The sequence below is a fragment of the Oncorhynchus tshawytscha genome, linkage group LG10 (assembly GCF_018296145.1).
Source record: "Oncorhynchus tshawytscha isolate Ot180627B linkage group LG10, Otsh_v2.0, whole genome shotgun sequence".
Lineage (NCBI taxonomy): Eukaryota > Metazoa > Chordata > Actinopteri > Salmoniformes > Salmonidae > Oncorhynchus > Oncorhynchus tshawytscha.
Genome location: NC_056438.1, coordinates 34,381,499 through 34,401,721, shown reverse-complemented (window position 1 = coordinate 34,401,721; position 20,223 = coordinate 34,381,499). Strand labels below are relative to the sequence as shown.

The 20,223-nt window shown below is 40.7% G+C and overlaps 1 protein-coding gene across 9 annotated transcripts in view; it reads left to right on the top strand.

The window, feature by feature from the left end:
- LOC112260125 (collagen alpha-1(XXV) chain) overlaps nucleotides 1-20,223 on the top strand; it is a 337,796-nt gene that overhangs the window by 295,824 nt on the left and 21,749 nt on the right. For all 9 annotated transcript variants that reach the window (XM_042328516.1, XM_042328517.1, XM_024434986.2 and 6 more), the window contains 9 exons: nucleotides 2,695-2,727; nucleotides 4,280-4,315; nucleotides 5,821-5,865; nucleotides 11,512-11,574; nucleotides 12,475-12,543; nucleotides 13,615-13,659; nucleotides 13,940-13,984; nucleotides 15,084-15,161; nucleotides 19,222-19,245. In XM_042328516.1, coding sequence (XP_042184450.1) covers nucleotides 2,695-2,727; nucleotides 4,280-4,315; nucleotides 5,821-5,865; nucleotides 11,512-11,574; nucleotides 12,475-12,543; nucleotides 13,615-13,659; nucleotides 13,940-13,984; nucleotides 15,084-15,161; nucleotides 19,222-19,245 — 438 coding nt within the window. The remainder of the gene's footprint in view (nucleotides 1-2,694; nucleotides 2,728-4,279; nucleotides 4,316-5,820; nucleotides 5,866-11,511; nucleotides 11,575-12,474; nucleotides 12,544-13,614; nucleotides 13,660-13,939; nucleotides 13,985-15,083; nucleotides 15,162-19,221; nucleotides 19,246-20,223) is intronic.

The following is a 20,223-nucleotide window of genomic DNA, read 5'->3' as shown; positions in this document are numbered from 1 at the left end:
ATTCATGCAGCCTATATATGGGCTCTGTTGAATCTTTTAGCACAGCAATACATTTGAGCAAAGTGATATCCAGCTGTAACCGTCAATGCAGTTTATTGGCAACAAAAATGCTGCAATTATACATGCTTCGTAATGACTCCCATAAAAGCCGGGCCAGGCAATCCTTAGCAACTTCTAAGAGCAAGACACATGTGAAGTAGAACCGCAAAATCTGCAGCAGGCAAAGGCCCAGCCCTCATTCTGTGCTCCCTTTCCACCAATGGGAAATTCATAGAGCTATCCCGTTCCCTAAACTCTAGCCCCCGTCTCTTCTGCTAGAAAGACATTGTTAACACTTTATTGCCAAGGTAGCCTGAAGAATATTGAGATGTAAAGTAGTATCTGTAAACATGTGTGTGGTTTCTATAACAGATAAATAATAAAAACATAAGCCATTTAGAATAAATCAATAGTTACGACATAATGACATAGTTATAGAATGAGGAAGTAATTATGCAGATAGAAAGAATATGCATAAATAAATTGAATATGTATACACAAATAATGGTAAACAATATACAGGAAATATGCATACATAATAATAAGTCAGGAATGTTTCCATAATAAGTAATGATAAACATAGTGGTTCCTCAATTAAACGTTTCACTCTTACGCCGCAAACATTTGTTGTAGATGGTGGTAAATTGCATCATTCTGTCATTGCACCATACCATCACAAGGGGGAGGTAGAACGCTGATCGATTGGTGGTCTGAACTTTGGCACAAATTGATTATCTTTTTGTAAATGAATAGAGTTGTGAATGTTTCAGTCCAACAGCCATCGTTTTATTACATAAACAAAGAGTGGGTGTTGTCATAGCGTTTGCTGTCATTAAATGTGAAGACTGTTATATTATCAAATCAATTCTCTGTGTAATTATTAAATTAATCACGGAATAGTAATTAACTACGAAGTCGGGGCACCATAGGAAAATGTTTACAGAGTCTCTATTTCCCGAATATAACTCTTCAGATATTTTATCTTATCGATTAGTCTTCAGTTAATATATTATTACCTCATCAGTTTCCTTCCGGAATGTCGCAAACCCTTGGATATCTGCACAAACCCTAACATAAATCATGAATCAGCAATATACAAATTGGCTTAATTATTTTCTAACTAACTAATCAATCACAGAATGACAAACACACACACAATAGTAATACATTGGTTACTGACACTGAAAAGTCCCTAGTGGGCTAAGCCGATATGACGGCATGGTAGACAAAGGAATGGGGTGGGGCCAGCTCAAGAGCGGGAAACTCAGAGTGGACCCCGTACATACACTACACTCATGGAAATGCTTATACTTTGAACATGAACAACTGCTCATTCGAAAATACATTTCAATATACATATATGCCTTTGTTGTTTATGCCTTTGTTGTCCCTCTCTGTCGTCGCCTCTCCGTCTGCTGGATAGGTTGTCGACAGAAAGTCTCTGGTTTGTCCCACCAGTGATCAAAGTCTTTCGGAATTGCAGCTTGTTATAATGGATATGTCAGAGTACCATTCGGTCTTCGACCCGTTGCGTTTACCAGATTAAAGTACTTAAACAGCTGCAGCCTGAATAATTGTCATTTAGTTTGTAGATTTCTTAGCCATTTCAACGTGGGAATGATCTCCATGTTCTCTGGTCTTGTCCTTTGGTAGAGGATTGATCTTTAAATACCCAAGGATAATTCCAACTGGTTGGAATACAGAAATATTGTTACATTATTCAACCTTTTGAGGTTACCGTACTGCAAAGTCTTTCTCTGTGGTAACAAAGGGATTCTCAACCTTCATTTTGGCAGAGTGGGGAAAGGAATTTCGGTATTTACTACTATCATAAAACAGCAGACTTCCCGCTCTACAAGAGAGCGCGTGCTGTAGAGCGGACCCACTGTAACCTGATCATTCAGATCTTCACAGAAGAGTCATGACAATGGTATCTACCACAGAGTGTGACAGTGCAGCTCAAAATTTCAGATAACATAAGGCCAGCTATTGTGAGATTTGTTTGTGGATCTTGGTGATTTACTCTAGTTCTTTAGTTGTGACACTGTACTGTAGCCTGTTTATGTTTATTTACCTTTGCCTTGTGGTTTCCATTTCAAACACATTTTAAAAGCATCACATTCCGTTCCACTCATTTACTAAAGACGGACTGGATCTTTTCCTCTTGGCCTGTCATCTCAACATCTATTATTGAGCTTCTGTTCAGTACATATAATAGTGAGTTATCACCCACTCCCTAGCTGCTAAAGATCAGTTAGGGCAGCGTTTCCCAAACTCTGTCCTGGGGACCCCAAGGGGTGCACATTTTAGTTTTTTGCCTTAGCGCAACACAGATGATTCATCATCAAGCTATGATTATTTGAATCAGCTGTGTAGTGCTAGGGCAAAATCCAAAACGCGCACCCCTTGGGTCCCCAGGACAGAGTTTTGGAAATGCTGAGTTAGGAATTTTGCCAAGGGTATTACCCTCAGATTATATTATACTTGGTCTAATTTTAAAGAAGGTAAAGGGTTTAAGTGTAACCCTGTTTAAAGCTAGAGAGCTCCTTACCGCCTAACAGTTTTGCGCATTGGACATATCTGTATTGTTGTTGCTCATACAGTATCTTTATGGTTGTTGCACATAGACATGTTGTTATTATTTGTCTCTTGTAGGGTGATGCAGGCTCCTCTGCTGCAGGCATTAAGGTAAGTAGAATGGGTTAAATGCTGAAATAGTAGGTTCCATGAATAGTGTGCCTTTTATGTCCTTCAGACATTATTTGTGTAAATTCTGATAAAATAAACACTACTTTTACCAGTTGGATCACACATAGTTTAGTTTAAGCATAGATGTACAATATGTTAAAGGTAGACTCAGCGAGATGACATTGAATACACAAAGTAAACACATAGTGGGTTAATTACAACTAAGAGCGTTAAAACGCAAGGTTAAACCTCGCCACTGTTTTGGTCTCGTAGGTATCACATTGTAGCAGCACGAAGCGCACCAGTGCACATGCTCAGATACTCTGTGTGACTGAGTGGGAGCAAAGTCTTGCATCGTTCTCATCTCAACATCTGTGGTGCTGTTCGTTGCAACATCTCGCTGAGTCTACCTTTAAAAACTCCAATACCAGTGTGTTTTCAATAAAATAAGTTATTTGTTTTCTCATTTCGGCATGTCATGTTTGTCCAATTTATAGGAAGATTTTAACACACTTAACCCCAAGTTTTCACCATCATTTTAAAGCTCTATTGTATTTGTTGCTTTGGGAGAGATAATTTTAACTTATTTAAAGTGATTGGGGATTCATTTTCATTTGTCCCTTAGGTTTAAGGTCAACCCTGTAATGTGATCTGAACTCTTGTTTTAATCTCTACTGGATTGGTGTGTCTCCCACAGGACAGTTAAGCTAACGTGCGCTAATGTGATTAGCATGATGTTTTAAGTAACACATTTTTTCCCCAGGACACAGATATATCTGACATGGGCAGAAAGCTTACATTCTTGTTAATCTAACCGCACTGTCCAATTTACAGTAGCTATTACAGTGAAATAATACCATGCTATTGCTTGAGGAGAGTGCACAGTTATGAACTTGAAAATGTATTAATAAACCAATTAGGCGCATTTGGGCAGTCTTGATACAACATTTTGAGCAGAAATACAATAGCTCATTGGATCAGTCTAAAACTTTGCACATACACTGCTGCCATCTAGTGGCCAAAATCTACATTGTGCCTAAGCTGGAAAAATACAGTGTGGCCTTTCTCTTGCATTTCAAAGATGATTTCTTTGTATTATCTTTTTCCAGATCTAATGTGTTATATTGTCCTATAATTCATTTCACATTTCCACAAACTTCAAAGTGTTTCCTTTCAAATGGTATCAAGAATATGCATATCCTAGCTTCAAGTCCTGAGCTACAGGCAGTTAGATTTGGGTATGTCAATTTAGGCGAAAATTGGAAGGAAAAAAAAAATGGGTCCAATCCTCAATTAATAGGGTGAAAATCTTCCTTTAAAATAGAATTTCACTACCCAAAAGGCATATTTAGGTAAGAACCAAGTAAATAATTTAATTCATCGTTATTGCTTACCTCAATGGTTAAAAGTGAGCCCTCCTTCTGCCCTCCTACTCTCCTACTCGTTGGATATTTCTGCATTGTCGTAACTAGAAGCACAAGCATTTCGCTACACTCGCATTAACTAACCATGTGTATGTGACAAATAACATTTGATTTGATTTGTATTACAGGGTGAACCAGGAGAGTCAGGACGTGGGGGATCAAAGGTAAAACTAGCCTGCACTAAAATCTCATGGCATGTTTCCCGTGTTTCAAAATCCTCACGAGAGGAATACTTGTTACATTTCTCAGATTGATATTAGAATGTGATAAAACATAACTACACCATTAGCTTTTAAAATCACCAGGATTAACGCCTGCACCAAAAATCTAAGTTGCCCATCCCTGTTCTAGACATATAGCTGGTAAGCTATATACTGCTATATACTGCACATTTCCCATAACATGGCATTCAATTTAGAAGTATGGGTTTTGATACAGAGACTGGTATATTCCATCAATTGCAGATAGTGGATTTTCAGATAGCACATTCAGGAGTGTGTTGGATTTTCCCAGCAGTGTCTCTGATGGAAGGAATTGACACTTGATTTGGAAATGTGCAGTCCCTTGGCCCCATGACCTGTTCAGTTCTGCTGACAAACCTGGCTGAGCGGTCATCCACCGCACGCAATCAGATTTACCATTTCTAAATCAAGTGAAACCATCCACCTGGGACAGCCTACTATGCTAATAAAACACACTTCTGAAAGGACAGAGTAAAGCACATGATCCTGACAAAAAGCAAGCCCCATACTTTTGTCTGACCTCTCTTTTCTTGCAACGACATAACCATTTGCTAGGCACAGCCAGAGCTGCTGTCAAGACTGCATCAGAATCCCATTGAATTACACCATTTACTCCCGAGAGCCACACCCCATTTTTCTTTATCCTCTCAAACAGCCCTTTCCTGCTGTGCTGCAAAATGTCCTTCCCTACACAGTCAGATTTTTATGAAGGTTTTATGGCAGCTCACAGTTGTTCTATTTCCTTTAATACGCTTTCTTACAAAGTTTAATTTCTCTTCCAGTTGCCTATTAGGGAACTGTTGGTCTCGATTAAATAATTCATTTGGGTGATAGTCAGTGGAGCTTGTGAAGTAGGATTTCCAGATGAGCGACTTTTATTCATTACAATTATAATGCTTTCAGGAGACTCAATTGTAATTTACAGGCCTCTCGCTGAGTTCTGAATGCTATTGCGCTTGATCATTGTGAGCAGTGCAAAATATATATTCTCATATACCATAAATGTAAGTCTTAAATAGAGCATTCAATTATTCACATAATAATTTATGTGCAATTTACATAGTTCACTCAAACCCAATTGAGTTTCCATCATTTTCTGCATTGTATGCAAGTTCAGAATTCTTCACTTGGGAATGACATTGAAAATCTCAGTAGAAAACAATCAAAACGTACTGAATTACATCCTTTTGAAGCCTTTATAGACCTCTTAACTTTATTAGTCAACATAAACAGCACCACAGTGGCCCTAACTAATGATGATTGCATGTAATACTGGTACACAACTCAAGTGCAAGTTGTAATCTTCATCAGGGCCCAGCTCACTGGAGAGCTGTTTGGGACCCAATGATAGAGAGGGTAGAGACTGCTGTTGAAGGCCCCAGGACAGAGGCTCAACTCGGCTATAACGTCACATTTTTCCTGTGTAGGGAGAGCCAGGACTTCCAGGGCTGCCTGGACTTCCCGGGATTAAGGTACATTCTGTTGTCCTCATCCCTAAGAATTCCCTGTCTTCCCTTTTCCCTTGACTTCCCACCTACTAACATTCAGCTAGGTCATACATTTAGATAAATTATATGCAGCACATCGCAGTTGGATGCTGTGGGCTCCAACATGAGGTACAAGTAAGGGGACAAAGTGGTGTAAATCTAAGCCTATACAGATTTGTCATTGTTCATGATTCAGTGGTCAAGGGTGAAATGGAAATTATTGCTAAAATTAGAATGGAACATACAGTACGATCAGATTTGTAATTGATGTGTTGGCCAGCTGAAAAGCAGTGCTGATTGATAAATACAACCCTGGCATTGCTGCAATCAGGCATACCACTAAATGATTAGTCACCGACATTTCACTTAGTTCAGTCACACATCATTTGAAAGAGTATCTGTAATGAATTATTCAAGGATTATAATGACGATATGTTGGGCAAAAGAGTACTTAATATTCACTTCAGTGCAGCAGTCTAAGGCACTGCATCGCTGTGCTTGAGGCATCACTACAGACCTGGGTTCTATCCCAGGCTGTGTCACAACCGGCCATGACCGGGAGTCCCATAGGGCGGCGCACAATTGACCCGGCGTCAACCGTGTTAGCGGTGGGTTTGGCCGGGGGGCTTTACTTGGCTCATCACGCTCTAGCGACTCCTTTTCGCGGGCTGGGTGCCTGTAGGCTGACTTCGGGTCGTCAGTTGAACGGTGTTTCCTCCGAAACATTGGTGCAGCTAGCTTCCGGGTAAGGCGGGCAGTTGTTAAGAAGTGTGGTTTGGTGGGTCATGTTGCGGAGGACGCATGACTCGACCTTCGCCTCTGCCGAGCCCGTTGGGGAGTTGCAGCAATGAGACAAGATCGCAATTGGATATCACAAAATTAGAGAGAAAAAAAGTGTGTGGGAGGGGGGGTTAATGCCTTGAAACAAACACAGGTTTAGATACAGTATACTCAATGCTGAAATCTGCCATGATGAACACAATTCACAGCATTGTACACTCAGAACAAATGATTGTATTACTGAGCTAAAACGTGTGAATGCAAGGAATGCTAAAACAGGTGTGTGATAATGTTTGTTGCTGTTTTGGTTTGTTTGCTTGTACCACTTTGGTATGCTTGTAACCTGTTGGCCTTGTAAAAATCCTTTCCACTTTATATAACCCTGGTTTTACTTTTTTTTTAAAGGGCTGAATGCTTGTGGAACCTAACAATGTTATAAACTCAGCAAAAAAAAAGTCCTCTCACTGTCAACTGCATTTATTTTCATCAAACTTAACTTATGTTCATACAAATATTTACACAAGCTTCAACAACTGAGACATAAACTTAACAAGTTCCACAGACATGTGACTAACAGAAATGGAATAATGTGTCAAAATCAAATGTAACAGTCAGTATCTGGTGTGGCCACCAGCTGCATTAAGTATTGCAGTGCATCTCCTCCTCACGGACTGCACCAGATTTGCCCGTTCTTGCTGTGAGATGTTACCCCACTCTTCCACCAAGGCACCTGCAAGTGGGGAGGGTGGAATAGCCCTAGCCCTCACCCTCCGAGCCAACAGGTCCCTGTGTAACGCTCATTTCTTCAACGATAAATGCAAATCCGACCATCACACCTGGTGAGACAAAACAGTGACTCGTCAGTGAAGAGCACTTTTTGCTAGTCCTGTCTTGTCCAGCGACGGTGGGTTTGTGCCCATAGTTGTTGCCGGTGACCGACCTGCCTTACAACAGGCCTACAAGCCCTCAGTCTAGCCTCTCTCAGCCTATTGCGGACAGTTTGAGCACTGATGGAGGGATTGTGCATTCCTGGTGTAACTCGGGCAATTGTTGTTGCCATCATGTACCTGTCCCGCAAGAGTGATGTTCGGATGTACCGATCCTGTGCAGGTGATGTTACACGTGGTCTGCCACCGTGAGGAGGATCAGCTGTCTGTCCTGTCTCCCTGTAGCGCGGTCTTAGGTATCTCACAGTACGGACATTGCAATGTATTGCCCTGGTCACATCTGCAGTCCTCATGCCTCCTTGCAGCATGCCTACGGTACGTTGAGCAGGGACCCTAGGCATCTTTCTTTTGGTGTTTTTCAGAGTCAGTAGAAAGGCCTCTTTAATATCCTTAAGTTTTCATAACTGTGACCTTAATTGCCTACCGTTTGTAAGATGTTAGTGTCTTAATGACCGTTCCACAGGTGCATGTTCGTTAATTGTTTACGGTTCATTGAACTAGTATGGGAAACAGTGTTTAAACTCATTACAATGAAGATATTTGGATTTTATTTGGATTTTTACAAATCATCTTTGAAAAACAGGGTCCTTTTTTTGCTGAGTTTACTAATGTAATAATCAAATGTTCTCCTACAACTTAAAAATATACAACTTCTCTAAGGTATGGTATTGGTTGAACTTAACAAGCACGGTGGGTCACATTCATCAATGGCAAAAAAGACAGTAAAAAAAATCATAAGAAATAATGTTTTGAAGTCTGTCCTATATATACAGTGAGGGAACAAAGTATTTGATCCCCTGCTGATTTTGTACGTTTGCCCACTGACAAAGAAGTGATCAGTCTATAATTTTAATGGGAGGCTTATTTGAACAGTGAGAGACAGAATAACAACAAAAAAAATCCAGAAAAACACGTCATAAATTATGTTATAAATTAATTGGCATTTTAATGAGGGAAATAAGTATTTGACCCTTCTGCAAAACATGACTTAGTACTTAGTGGCAAAACCCTTGTTGGAAATCACAGAGGTCAGACGTTTCTTGTAGTTGGGCACCAGGTTTGCACACATCTCAGGAAGGATTTTGTCCCATTCCTCTTTGCAGATCTTCTCCACGTCATTAAGGTTTTGAGGCTGACGATTGGCAACTCGAACCTTCAGCTCCCTCCACAGATTTTCTATGGGATTGGAGACTAGCTAAGCCATTCCAGGACCTTAATGTGCTTCTTCTTGAGCCACTCCTTTGTTGCATTGGCCATGTGTTTTGGGTCATTGTCATGCTGGAATACCCATCCATGACCCATTTTCAATGCCCTGGCTAAGGGAAGGAGGTTCTCACCCAAGATTTGACGGTACATGGCCCCTTCCATCGTCCCTTTGATGCGGTGAAGTTGTCCTGTCCCCTTAGCAGAAAAACACCCCCAAAGCATAATCTTTCCACCTCCATGTTTGACGGTGGGTTTAGTATTCTTGGGGCCATAGGCAGCATTCCTCCTCCTCCAAACACAGCGAGTTGAGTTGATGCCAAAGAGCTCCATTTTGGTCTCATCTGACCACAACAGTTTCACCCAGTTGTCCTCTGAATCATTGAGATGTTCATTGGCAAACTTCAGACGGGCATGTATATGTGCTTTCTTGAGCAGGGGGACCTTGCGGGCTCTGCAGGATTTCAGTCCTTCACGGCGTAGTGTGTTACCAATTTTTTTCTTGGTGACTATGGTCCCAGCTGCCTTGAGATCATTGACAAGATCCTCCAGTGTAGTTCTGGGCTGATTCCTCACCGTTCTCATGATCATTGCAACTCTACGAGGTGAGCTCTTTCATGGAGCCCCAGGCCGAGGGAGATTGACAGTTCTTCTGTGTTTCTTCCATTTGTGAATAATCGCACCAACTGTTGTCACCTTCTCACCAAGCTGCTTGGCGATGGTCTTATAGCCCATTCCAGCCTTGTGTAGGTCTACAATCTTGTCCCTGACATCATTGGATAGCTCTTTGGTCTTGGCCATGGTGGAGAGTTTGGAATCTGATTGATTGATTGCTTCTGTGGACAGGTGTCTTTTATACAGGTAACAAACTGAGATTAGGAGCACTTGCTTCAAGAGTATGCTCCTAATCTCAGCTCGTTACCTGTATAAAAAGACACCTGGGAGCCAGAAATCTTTCTGATTGAGAGGGGGTCAAATACTTATTTCCCTCATTAAAATGCAAATCAATTTGACATGCGTTTTTCTGGATTGTTTTGTTGTTATTCTGTCCCTCACTGTTCAAATAAACCTACCATTAAAATTTTAGACTGATCAATTTTTATTTTACCTTTATTTGACCAGCCAAGTCAGTTAAGAACAAATTCTTATTTTCAATGACGGCCTAGGAACAGTGGGTTAACTGCCTGTTCAGGGGCAGAACGACAGATTTGTACCTTGTCAGCTCGGGGGTTTGAACTTGCAACCTTCCGGTTACTAGTTCAACGCTCTAACCACTAGGCTACCCTGCCACCCCAACATTTCTTTGTCAGTGGGCAAAATCAGCAGGGGATCAAATACTTTTTTTCCTCACTGCAGGAGATAAGAAAGTTCAGGAAATATTTTCATTTTTTTGGACACATATTTAACCCCTTATTTTTGTTGGTACAAAACTACAGAACCTCCATACTTTCATTCGTTTATATGAGTTACCTTTCAAACTAGTTACCTTCAGACTAGAGCTAAACGGAGAGTGAGAATCTCCCCCTTTCCAGAGTGGTCATAATAGTTTGTAGAACAAACCATTCAGACGCTAGAGACGTTTTTGTGAGAAGATGTCTCATGGTCTGACAAACACCGATGTAGTTCAGCCACATTCCACTTCAGATGCAGAAGACTGACAAGTCTGCTTGTCATGGATGCGGTGGATTGAGACACAGCCCATCATGGGCTGATATCTATAGCTTTTAACTGACGGATTTTGATGGGATATATGTTAATATGTTACTTACAGTTGAAGTCAGAAGTTTACATACACCTTAGCCAAATACAAATACATAATTTTGTACCTGTTTCCTCCAGCATCTTCACAAGGTCCTTTGCTGTTGTTCTGGGATTGATTTGCACTTTTCACACCAAAGTATGTTCATCTCTAGGAGACAGAACACATCTCCTTCCTGAGCAGTATGCATGGTCCCATGGTGTTTATTCTTGCGTACTATTGTTTGTACAGATGAATGTTGTACCTTCAGGCGTTTGGAAATTGCTCCCAAGGATGAACCAGACTTGTGGAAGACTACAATTATTTTTCTGAGGTCTTGGCTGATTTATTTTTATTTTCCCATGATGTCAAGCAAAGAGGTACTGAGTTTGAAGGTAGGCCTTGAAATACATCCACAGGTACACCTCCAATTGACTCAAATGATATCAATTAGCCTATCAGAAGCTTCTAATGATATGACATCATTTTCTGGAATTGTCCAAGCTGTTTAAAGGCACAGTCAACTTAGTGTATGTAAACTTCTGACCCACTGGAATTGTAATACTGTGAATTATAAGTGAAATAATCTGTCTGTAAACAATTGTTTGAAAAATGACTTGTGTCATGCACAAAGTAGATGTCCTATCCGACTTGCCAAAGCTATAGTTTGTTAACAAAAAATGTGTGGAATGGTTGAAAAACAAGTTTTAATTACTCCATTATGTAAACTTCCGACTTCAACTGTACAGTATATACAGTTAAGCTAAATACACTTAAGTTAGGGCTTGCTTAGACTGCCCTTGAATTGAATTCCGAGAGGAGTGCATGTGTGTGTGTGCGCCCATGAGTACCTGTGTACCTCATTTACTCAACCCTTTACAAAATCTTCTTTGTTGAAATAAAAAATAATAACAGTAAATTAGCTATTTTATGACACATCTCTTATATCCTTCCTGATTACAGGGTGAGCCTGGATTCCTAGGACCTCAGGGAGAACCAGGGCTCCCAGGACTACCGGGAACCAAGGTACGTTTCAATTTGATCAATAACAGTCAAATATGGGTCATAAACCATGTATGCCTTGCATATACAGTAGTGTGAGTGGATGGCTAACACAAACAGATGGGTGAGTGTGGGTTGTTAAAAGAGGGTTATCTGAGAATGCTGTGACAAGGTAAATAAAATGACAATCACATCTATCACTGTCATTGTCATGGTCATTTATAACTTAGTAAACTTTAGGAGACCTAACAAAAGGCCTTACCAAGAAAAACTTCCAAAAGGACTAATTTGAGGCACTTACTCTGGCTTAATTGTACTACTGAAATAGATTTTGAGCGCAAAGCTAATGATATGTGCGCCAGGTTCGTGCAATGTGGGTATGATATGAGTGTCATTGACCAGGCCTATACCCATGCTAGAGAGACTGAATGTTAAAACCTACTCAATGGCACGAATGGAAACCAGGACAAATCAACCCCATGATTGTTTTTTTTCCCACGGACTACAGCCCATGCAACCGTGATCTTGCAGAGTTACTCCACCCCAAGAATTTCATTTGGCGAAAGGCTCGGCACATGCATACTCAGGCTGACAGGCTCTCGTTCAGGCAAATGAGAAATAGTTGCATTCAGGCTATCCGGAAGGCCAAAGTTAGTTACTTTAATTCAGTTGGTGGTACAGTAACCGAAAAATGTTGGGAACCACTGTAGTAGGAGATACAGTATGTTGCTTGACTCAACATACATTTTTACACATGGAATCCTGAAACCTGAAGATTGGCCAACCCTCCAGTTTGGTTGACCTCTCAGACAAGTGCATTCATCTAATTATGAGATGGGCATTCCATCCATGGGTAAAAGGGTCAGAGAGAGAGTCCTCCAGGCCCCAGTCCCTGAAAGTGTCTTTCTTCTCTTCTGTCTATAGGGCGAGCGAGGGGAACTTGGCCCACCAGGCAAGGGAGAGCGGGGCGAGCCTGGACAGGCCGGTCAAAAGGTCAGTGTTGGGGGGGCTGGCCTGGGACACGAGAGAGAGAGACCATTCAGTGATGTGATTTGAGCAAGAGATTCAAGCAAGTGCATGTTCTTTATCTAACATTCTAAGCTCTACCTTTTCGATCATTGGTACAGCATTTGATGCTCTCTAGTGGCTTTTATGTTTCCAAACATGCAAGGTGAAGCAAGCCTTGACTTCACAGAAGACTACGAAGGTTCTGATAAACTAGAAAGGTTCAGTAAATTAAGGTTTTTACAAACTTTGATCAACGGTAGAGGCCTTCCTTGTATTACACATTGATCAAGTAACATATTCTGCTTTGTATGCATTCAGAATATTAGCTTAAAGGGGCAGTGCAGTCTGTGCAGTTTTATACAGTGAGCACCTGAGGTTTTGGGACAGTGACGCATTTTTTGTTGTTTTGATTCTGTACTCCAGCACTTTCGAATTGAAATTATACTTTGAGGTTGAACCATTTAGAAATTACAGCACTTTTTGAACAAAGTCCCACCATTTTAGGTGTTGGGACTACAGTTCCACCATTGGCCCACCATTTTACTGTATGTGTATTAGTAGTATTTGGTCCTATATTCACAGCATGCAATGACTACCCCCAAGACATGTTAACCTCTCACCATTACAATAACAGGGTAGGTTAGCACAAAATAATCTGAAACATAATCTGAAACAATTAAATAGAAAATTCATCCAAAATGTGTAGAGTCACAAGCTTAAACCCTCCATTTGCAGGGACTGGAGTTCAAAGAAACACATTTTGATTGGATTTCTTATTATGCCAAAATGCCGTTAGATTTGATGAAGCAAACATAAAACAATTCATCAACAATACAAGTATGGTACCCTTCCGTGCCACATTTGGTTTAATATGATATTCCTCTCTTATGTGGACTGGAAAATGTTTTAAGTCAGAGCATGTAAAATGCTTAGTCATACAAATGCCTATTTGTAGTATGGCCCTGTCTTATAATCAAAAGTGTTTGCTCATACTGAGGAGTCATGTGGTGACTTACTACTCTCCTGATGCTCCTTGTCTGTCTACCTCTCCTGCAGGGGGGGCCAGGAGAGGCAGGGAACCCAGGCCCTAGAGGTTCAAAGGTCAGTGCATGATACCTGATTATTTGTATTTTTTATGACATATCTACAGTTCCACTATGGCTGATGATGATTAGCCAACACTGATATATTGAGGAATCAAAGCGCACACTGCACATTCCCAATGAGTAAATGTTCATGGGGAAAATAAAACAAATGGCATTGTCAGCAAATGGATTATGTATTATTCTACTCTGTTTTAAGCCACTGTAGGTCTGTTTGTGATAAATTACTGTACTCCATGCATGTTCCTACATCTTACAGCCTTTTCTTACTAACTCAGGGAGAAACAGGAGACAAGGGAGACCTGGGCTCTATGGGACCATGGGTGAGTGCACTCAACAGAATATAAAAAAACAACAACATAATATATCAGTAAAGTTGCACTTGTTGCACTTGTTACTAGTAGGGCACTGAATACTCAATAAACACTAGAGGACATTGTTCATCCTCATATGTCATATTGAGAACATTTCTATTACACACAACTTTGTATACAAAAACAATGAACAATGCACTTTTTGAGTTGCTCTTCCCCTTTGTGCATCGTCAATGAAACTTGGTACTAAAAGCCTAGTATCCACCAGAGGGGAGTGTTGCACTAGTGGCACTATTGATATTGTACTTGTATTACATTATATACTATACCAATATCCTGCTCTGACTGATTTAACTATCAGAGGTGTCAATGTTTCGATAAAGAGTACCAAAAGATGATTTGTCATCTGTTTCTATTACTGCAGACTTAAATCCATGGGCACAAACTTGTTTGAACTATGCAATGAAAATAAACAAACTGTGGGGAAATATAATGCTAAACTCCACCACGCAAATCCTCTGAGATGAATTTCATTAAGTTGAGGAGATCAAATACATTAAAATAATCCTTTTGATATTAAATTATTACCTCTGTCAACCTAAGATGCATACTGGTATTATCCTAAAGAAAATACAGTAATTAGGCAGGCACCTGATAACTATATAGGCCTATTGTCAAAAGCATAATACAGCTACTGTAGTAGGTAAAAGCTGTGTACTGGAAAATGTTGGTAGTGCATGAATTTAGGCTTCGTGTTGCTCATGTGAATTTCCTTGTTTTTTTTTGGGGGTTCAGAGCAGCCAAATTTCTAACTTAAAGGGATAGTTCACTCAAAACAATATGTTTTGTATTTTGTTCAAATAAGTCACATATGAACAAAATATAATACAATCCTAAAAATAAAAAAAATCTCCAAATAGAGCACCTTCAAAACTGTGATGATCTGTTTTTTGACATGCAAATAGTTTTGGGGATTGTATTAATGGTGGTCAAATTAACTAAATACTAAAGTTTGTTTTGAGGAAACTATGCTTTTAAAATATTTTATTGGTGTTTAATTATATTGAACTTGGATTTTAATTAACATCTAAATGTTAAACACACGCAGGGACCCCCTGGGCAGAAAGGTGACCAAGGAGCCACTGAAATCATTGATTACAACGGGAACATCCAAGAAGCTTTACAGGTCAGAAACACGATGGTCTCCAGCTTAAAGGAAAGATTCACCCATTTTGAATGTTATGTTGCTTTTGTGCTTCTCTGAGTGATGTTCTACCGATTCCCGGGGTAATTTCATGTTTTCATGTGTGTATCTGAGCTATTGCCGTTCAAGCAGGCCAGTATGACATGGCATTGCAATAAAGCCGCTCTCACTACACTGGAAGTTAATAGGATTAAGACTTTTAGAATGCAAAAATGTCTATCATACATGTCAAATTTAAATCTTGGCCGATGTCATGACACGGGAGGTTGTCTTCTCTCGAAAGAGGCATTGATCATATTTTTGCGATATTCCTACCTTGAGAAATATGTAATTTAAAAGAGGGTCCACCATATGTCTGCCATTTGTCTGCCTCTTCAGTCAAGGCACATCGATCTCCAGGTTGAACATAGTGATATTGTAGATCCCTATATTGATGCAGCTTGTTTAGGCAATTCTACAGCCAATTAGCTACTTCACATGCTGATATTGACAATTGTATTATTGTGTCTAACTACAGTGCCTTCAGAAAGTATTCACACCGCTTGACTTTTTCCACATTTTGTTATGTTACAAAGTGGGATTAAAATACTCTGTAATGAGAAAAATTAAAAAATTTGTAAAAATTTTAAAAAAGAATAAAAAAAAGAAGATATAAACACTGCGTGTACAAAACATTAGGAACACCTTTTCTTTGCATGACAGACTGACATGGTGTATCCAGGTGAAAGCTATGATCCGTTCAATCAGTGGAGATTAATGAAAAGGAGAAAGGTTAAAGAAGGATTTTTAAGCCTTGAGACAATTGAGACATGGATTGTGTATGTGTGCCATTTGTATTATTCCGGATTCCCATTAGATACTTTATATATATGTACATATAGAGAGAGTGTACCTGATTTCTGTATTTATTATTATTATTTGCGTTTATTTTAACAGGGAAAACATATTGAGACCTAGGTCTCTTTTACAATAAAATGCAAAAATACAGTCATGGGTAGCACAAATAAAACATCACAAATCACCCAGGAAAACTGTTACATTCCTCCACAAAGAAGTTCCCAATCATTTCTTTAAATTGCCCGAATGGCACTAGAACATCAAGATGAAATTAATTTTGAATTTTGTTCCAGCATTAAAACTAAAAGCAGATTTATCTAGCTCCATGGAGACCTGAGGAACCTCAAGAGTTAAACAATCTTGTGAACTGTATACTTCAACAACAAAGTTAGATAAGAAGGAATTTTATGAAGTAGGGCCTTGTAAACATAAAGGGAGTAACGTAGAGGTCTACAGGTTTTTAGAGAAGTCCAGCCAACCTTTGGATACAGCATGCAGTGATGAGTATCAAAACTGTCACCTGTAACAAAACAAAGGGCACTATGATAGATGGCTGTCACGCGGGACTAGGTGGGTGCAGGAATCAGACGCAGAGAGAGAGAGTAACTGAGTTGAAGTGCTTTACTCTTGCACACTAAAATAATAAGCCCAACAAAATACAGGGCGCAGGACACTATACAAGACAACCCAAAAACCACAGCGTGTCAAGTAAAGAAAAGAAAATACACCACTACCTAACATGCTCACACTTAACATTAAGACAATCCTGCACAAAACAAAGGCGGGTCAAACTACTACATATAGGGAAGCTAATTAAACCAAAGTAAACACAGGTGAAACTAATAAGACAAAACCAACAGACAAACGAAAAAGGGATCAGTAGCGGTTAGTAGGACGGCGACGACAACCGCCGAGCACCGCCCGAACAGGCAGGGGAGCCAACTTCGGCGGAAGTCGTGACAGTACCCCCCCCTGACGCACGGCTCCCGCAGCGCGCCGCCACCGGCCTCGAGGACGACCCGGAGGACGAGGCACCGGTCGATCCGGGTGAAGGCGGTGGAAATCTCTCAGGAGAGAAGGGTCCAAAATGTCCCCCACCGGAACCCAGCATCTCTCCTCCGGACCGTACCCCTCCCAGTCCACGAGGTACTGTAGGCCCCTCACCCGGCGTCTCGAGTCCAGAATGCCACGTACTGTGTACGCCGGGGACCCCTCGATGTCCAGAGGGGGCGGAGGGACCTCAGGCACCTCACCTCAGGCACCTCACCTGAGGAGAGAACACATGAAACGAGGGGTTAATACGGTAATATCTAGGAAGTTGTAACCTGTAACACACCTTGTTTATTCTCCTCGGGACTATGAACGGCCCCACACACTGCGGCCCCAGCTTCCGACAGGGCAGGCGAAGGGGCAGGTTTAGGGTCGAGAGCCAGACCCTGTCCCCCGGTGCAAACACGGGGCCTCACTGCGGTGCTGGTCAGTGCTCCTCTTCTGCCGTTCTCCCGCTAAACTTAGCGTTTCCTGGACGGCTTTCCAGGTGTCCTTGGAGCGCTGTACCCATTCCTCTACCACAGGAGCCTCGGTCTGGCTCTGATGACATGGGGCCAGGACCGGCTAGTAACCTAACACACACTCAAAAGGGGACATGTTCACTGAGGAGTGGCGGAGGGAGTTCTGAGCGAGCTCACTCCAAGGAACATACCTCGCCCACTCACCAGGCCGGTCCGGCAATATGACCGCAGAAACCTGCCCACATCCTGGTTTACGCGCTCCACCTGCCCATTACTCTCGGGGTGAAAACCCGAAGTTAAGCTGACCGAGACCCCCAGTCTCTCCATAAACGCCCTCCAAACTCTGGACGTGAATTGGGGGCCCCGATCAGAAACGATGTCCTCAGGCACCCGATAGTGCCGGAAGACATGGGTAAACAAGGCTTCCGCAGTCTGCAGGGCCGTAGGGAGACCGGGCAACGGGATGAGACGACAGGTTTTGGTTTTGTGGGTTATTGTCTATGTGTAGTTGCATGTCAGTAGTCGTTGTATTAGCTTCATGTTCGTTTTGTTATTTTGTTAGTTTGTTTAGTGTTCTTCGTTAGTTAAAGAAGATGTATTCATATCACGCCATATCACACCTTGGTCTCCTCACTATGACGAACGTGACAATATGGCTGTAATGTAACAAAATGTGGAAAAAGTCAAGGGGTCTGAATACTTTCTGAAGGCACTGTACATGATGAGATGATTATGGATAAGCAGTCAAGCATCGATCATCATGTCACCAGAATAAGACCCTCCATCTTCATTGGAAAGGAACATCAAGATCACCTTAACTAGTTTCATCTGTAGCGTAATAAACTGCATGGTTTCCTGAGTCATAATGTGAGGACCACACACCATATAATCGCGTGACTCCAAGTTTACTTCAATATGATGGTTATTATATCAATATTTGTGCATAAAGGCATTTCACCACCATTTCTCGCATAATACATTTTATTGACAGAAAGAGATCCTACCATGTCGAACGAACACATTATATGTCGGCATTTATACAATTCTAGCGTAACGACCTGTTTCCATCACAGCTGTCGTGATTTTTTTATTATACGTTATGACTTTACTCGCATAAAAACTGTGGATGGAAACGTGGTTACAGTAAATTATAGGAATTTGTGGCTTTGGGTGGATTTTTCCTTTAAGTTAAACATTAATGTCTGGCCAATTGTGTTGCTTGCTGTACAGTATGTCAGTTTTGAGCTGCATTCCTTTTTGAGATAGATGAGTTGTTAGATGAACTAGATGAAGTACTATTTTGATTTGGGTTAATGGTCAAATATTTTTATGTGGCCCCCACCACAATCATGTCAAATTTACAGCATTAAAATTCCATATTCTTTAATGTTCTTGAAAATGTATAATTTTGTGCTTCAGTGGATGTCAGGCAATCTTACAGTCCCCTTTTAAAGCATTATGACACCTTTACAACAGAGGATCTCATTCTTATCCTACTATCTGACTAATAAAATTGCTTGTGAACCTACATCTGAGTACTGTACAATGCTTTCAAATACTCCAGACAGTTCAAATTCCATCTGGCACAGTTTGTATGCTAGGTTAGTGAAGAGGGAGAACTATAGCATGCTGACAGGTTTATTTCGTGCATAACCAGTTATCTTATCTTTTGCCTCCTCCCTGGCCGACTACAGAAGATTACCACTATTACAGTGACGGTAATTCACCTCTATTCTGTTTAAGTGATGTACCATTGACCCGTCATGAACCCAACCCCACCCTGCCCTTCCCTGCTCATTATCCTCTTTTCCCAGCTAACATGTAACTCCCACACATTGTTGCTTAACACTAAGACAACGATAATTCCTAAATGACGTGTTTGTGCTTTCTGTGAGATGGCGTAAGTATTTTCATGTAGGGAGTGGTCACTCAAGTGTGAAAGAAATGTATTGAAGTCCATCACAATGTCGTAAATCATTAAAAGACACTAGACATTAACCCCCACAAACTATCCCAACTCTGAAGAAGTGCATGTGTGTACACCACCATGTTGCTAGTCTGGTCCCAGATCTGTTTGTACTTTTTGGAACTCCATTGCTGTCATTGTCAAGCCAAACTGTTTGGTATTATGACAGGTAATGACAAGGAGTTAGCATGATAGCACAAACAGACTGGCACTCAGGCTACCATGTATCACCTTTCATGGCAATATGTGTAACCTAGAAAGTTCATGTGTATTAACAGATTAATATTTAATATTGTAATAATGGTGTTGAACATATTCACATTTTCTGGTTTATGGTGATCTCAGGTTCCTTGGTATCTTCTATTTATATTAAAGTACACCTATCAAATTAACTTTGCTATACTGTAAATAGGCACTTACTTTCAGAGGATATGGAGATTGTTTTAAACATAAGAAATAAGATGATCTCCTGATTATGTTAGTTGCAGTTGACCCACACTATCCTTGTGACCTTGGTGAGGGAATTGTTATGATCTCTTTCCATCATCATTGTCATGTTAATGTTCAAGTGATTCGTAACATGTGTAAGGATATGTTTGTGTCTATCTACTCTATTTCAGTCAATTTGAGTGATGAGTTTACAAATTGTCCATTATTTTCTATTTATTTGCAGCATTGACTGAATTGGAGTGGAATTGACACCAACCCTGGCCTATATTCATGTACTACA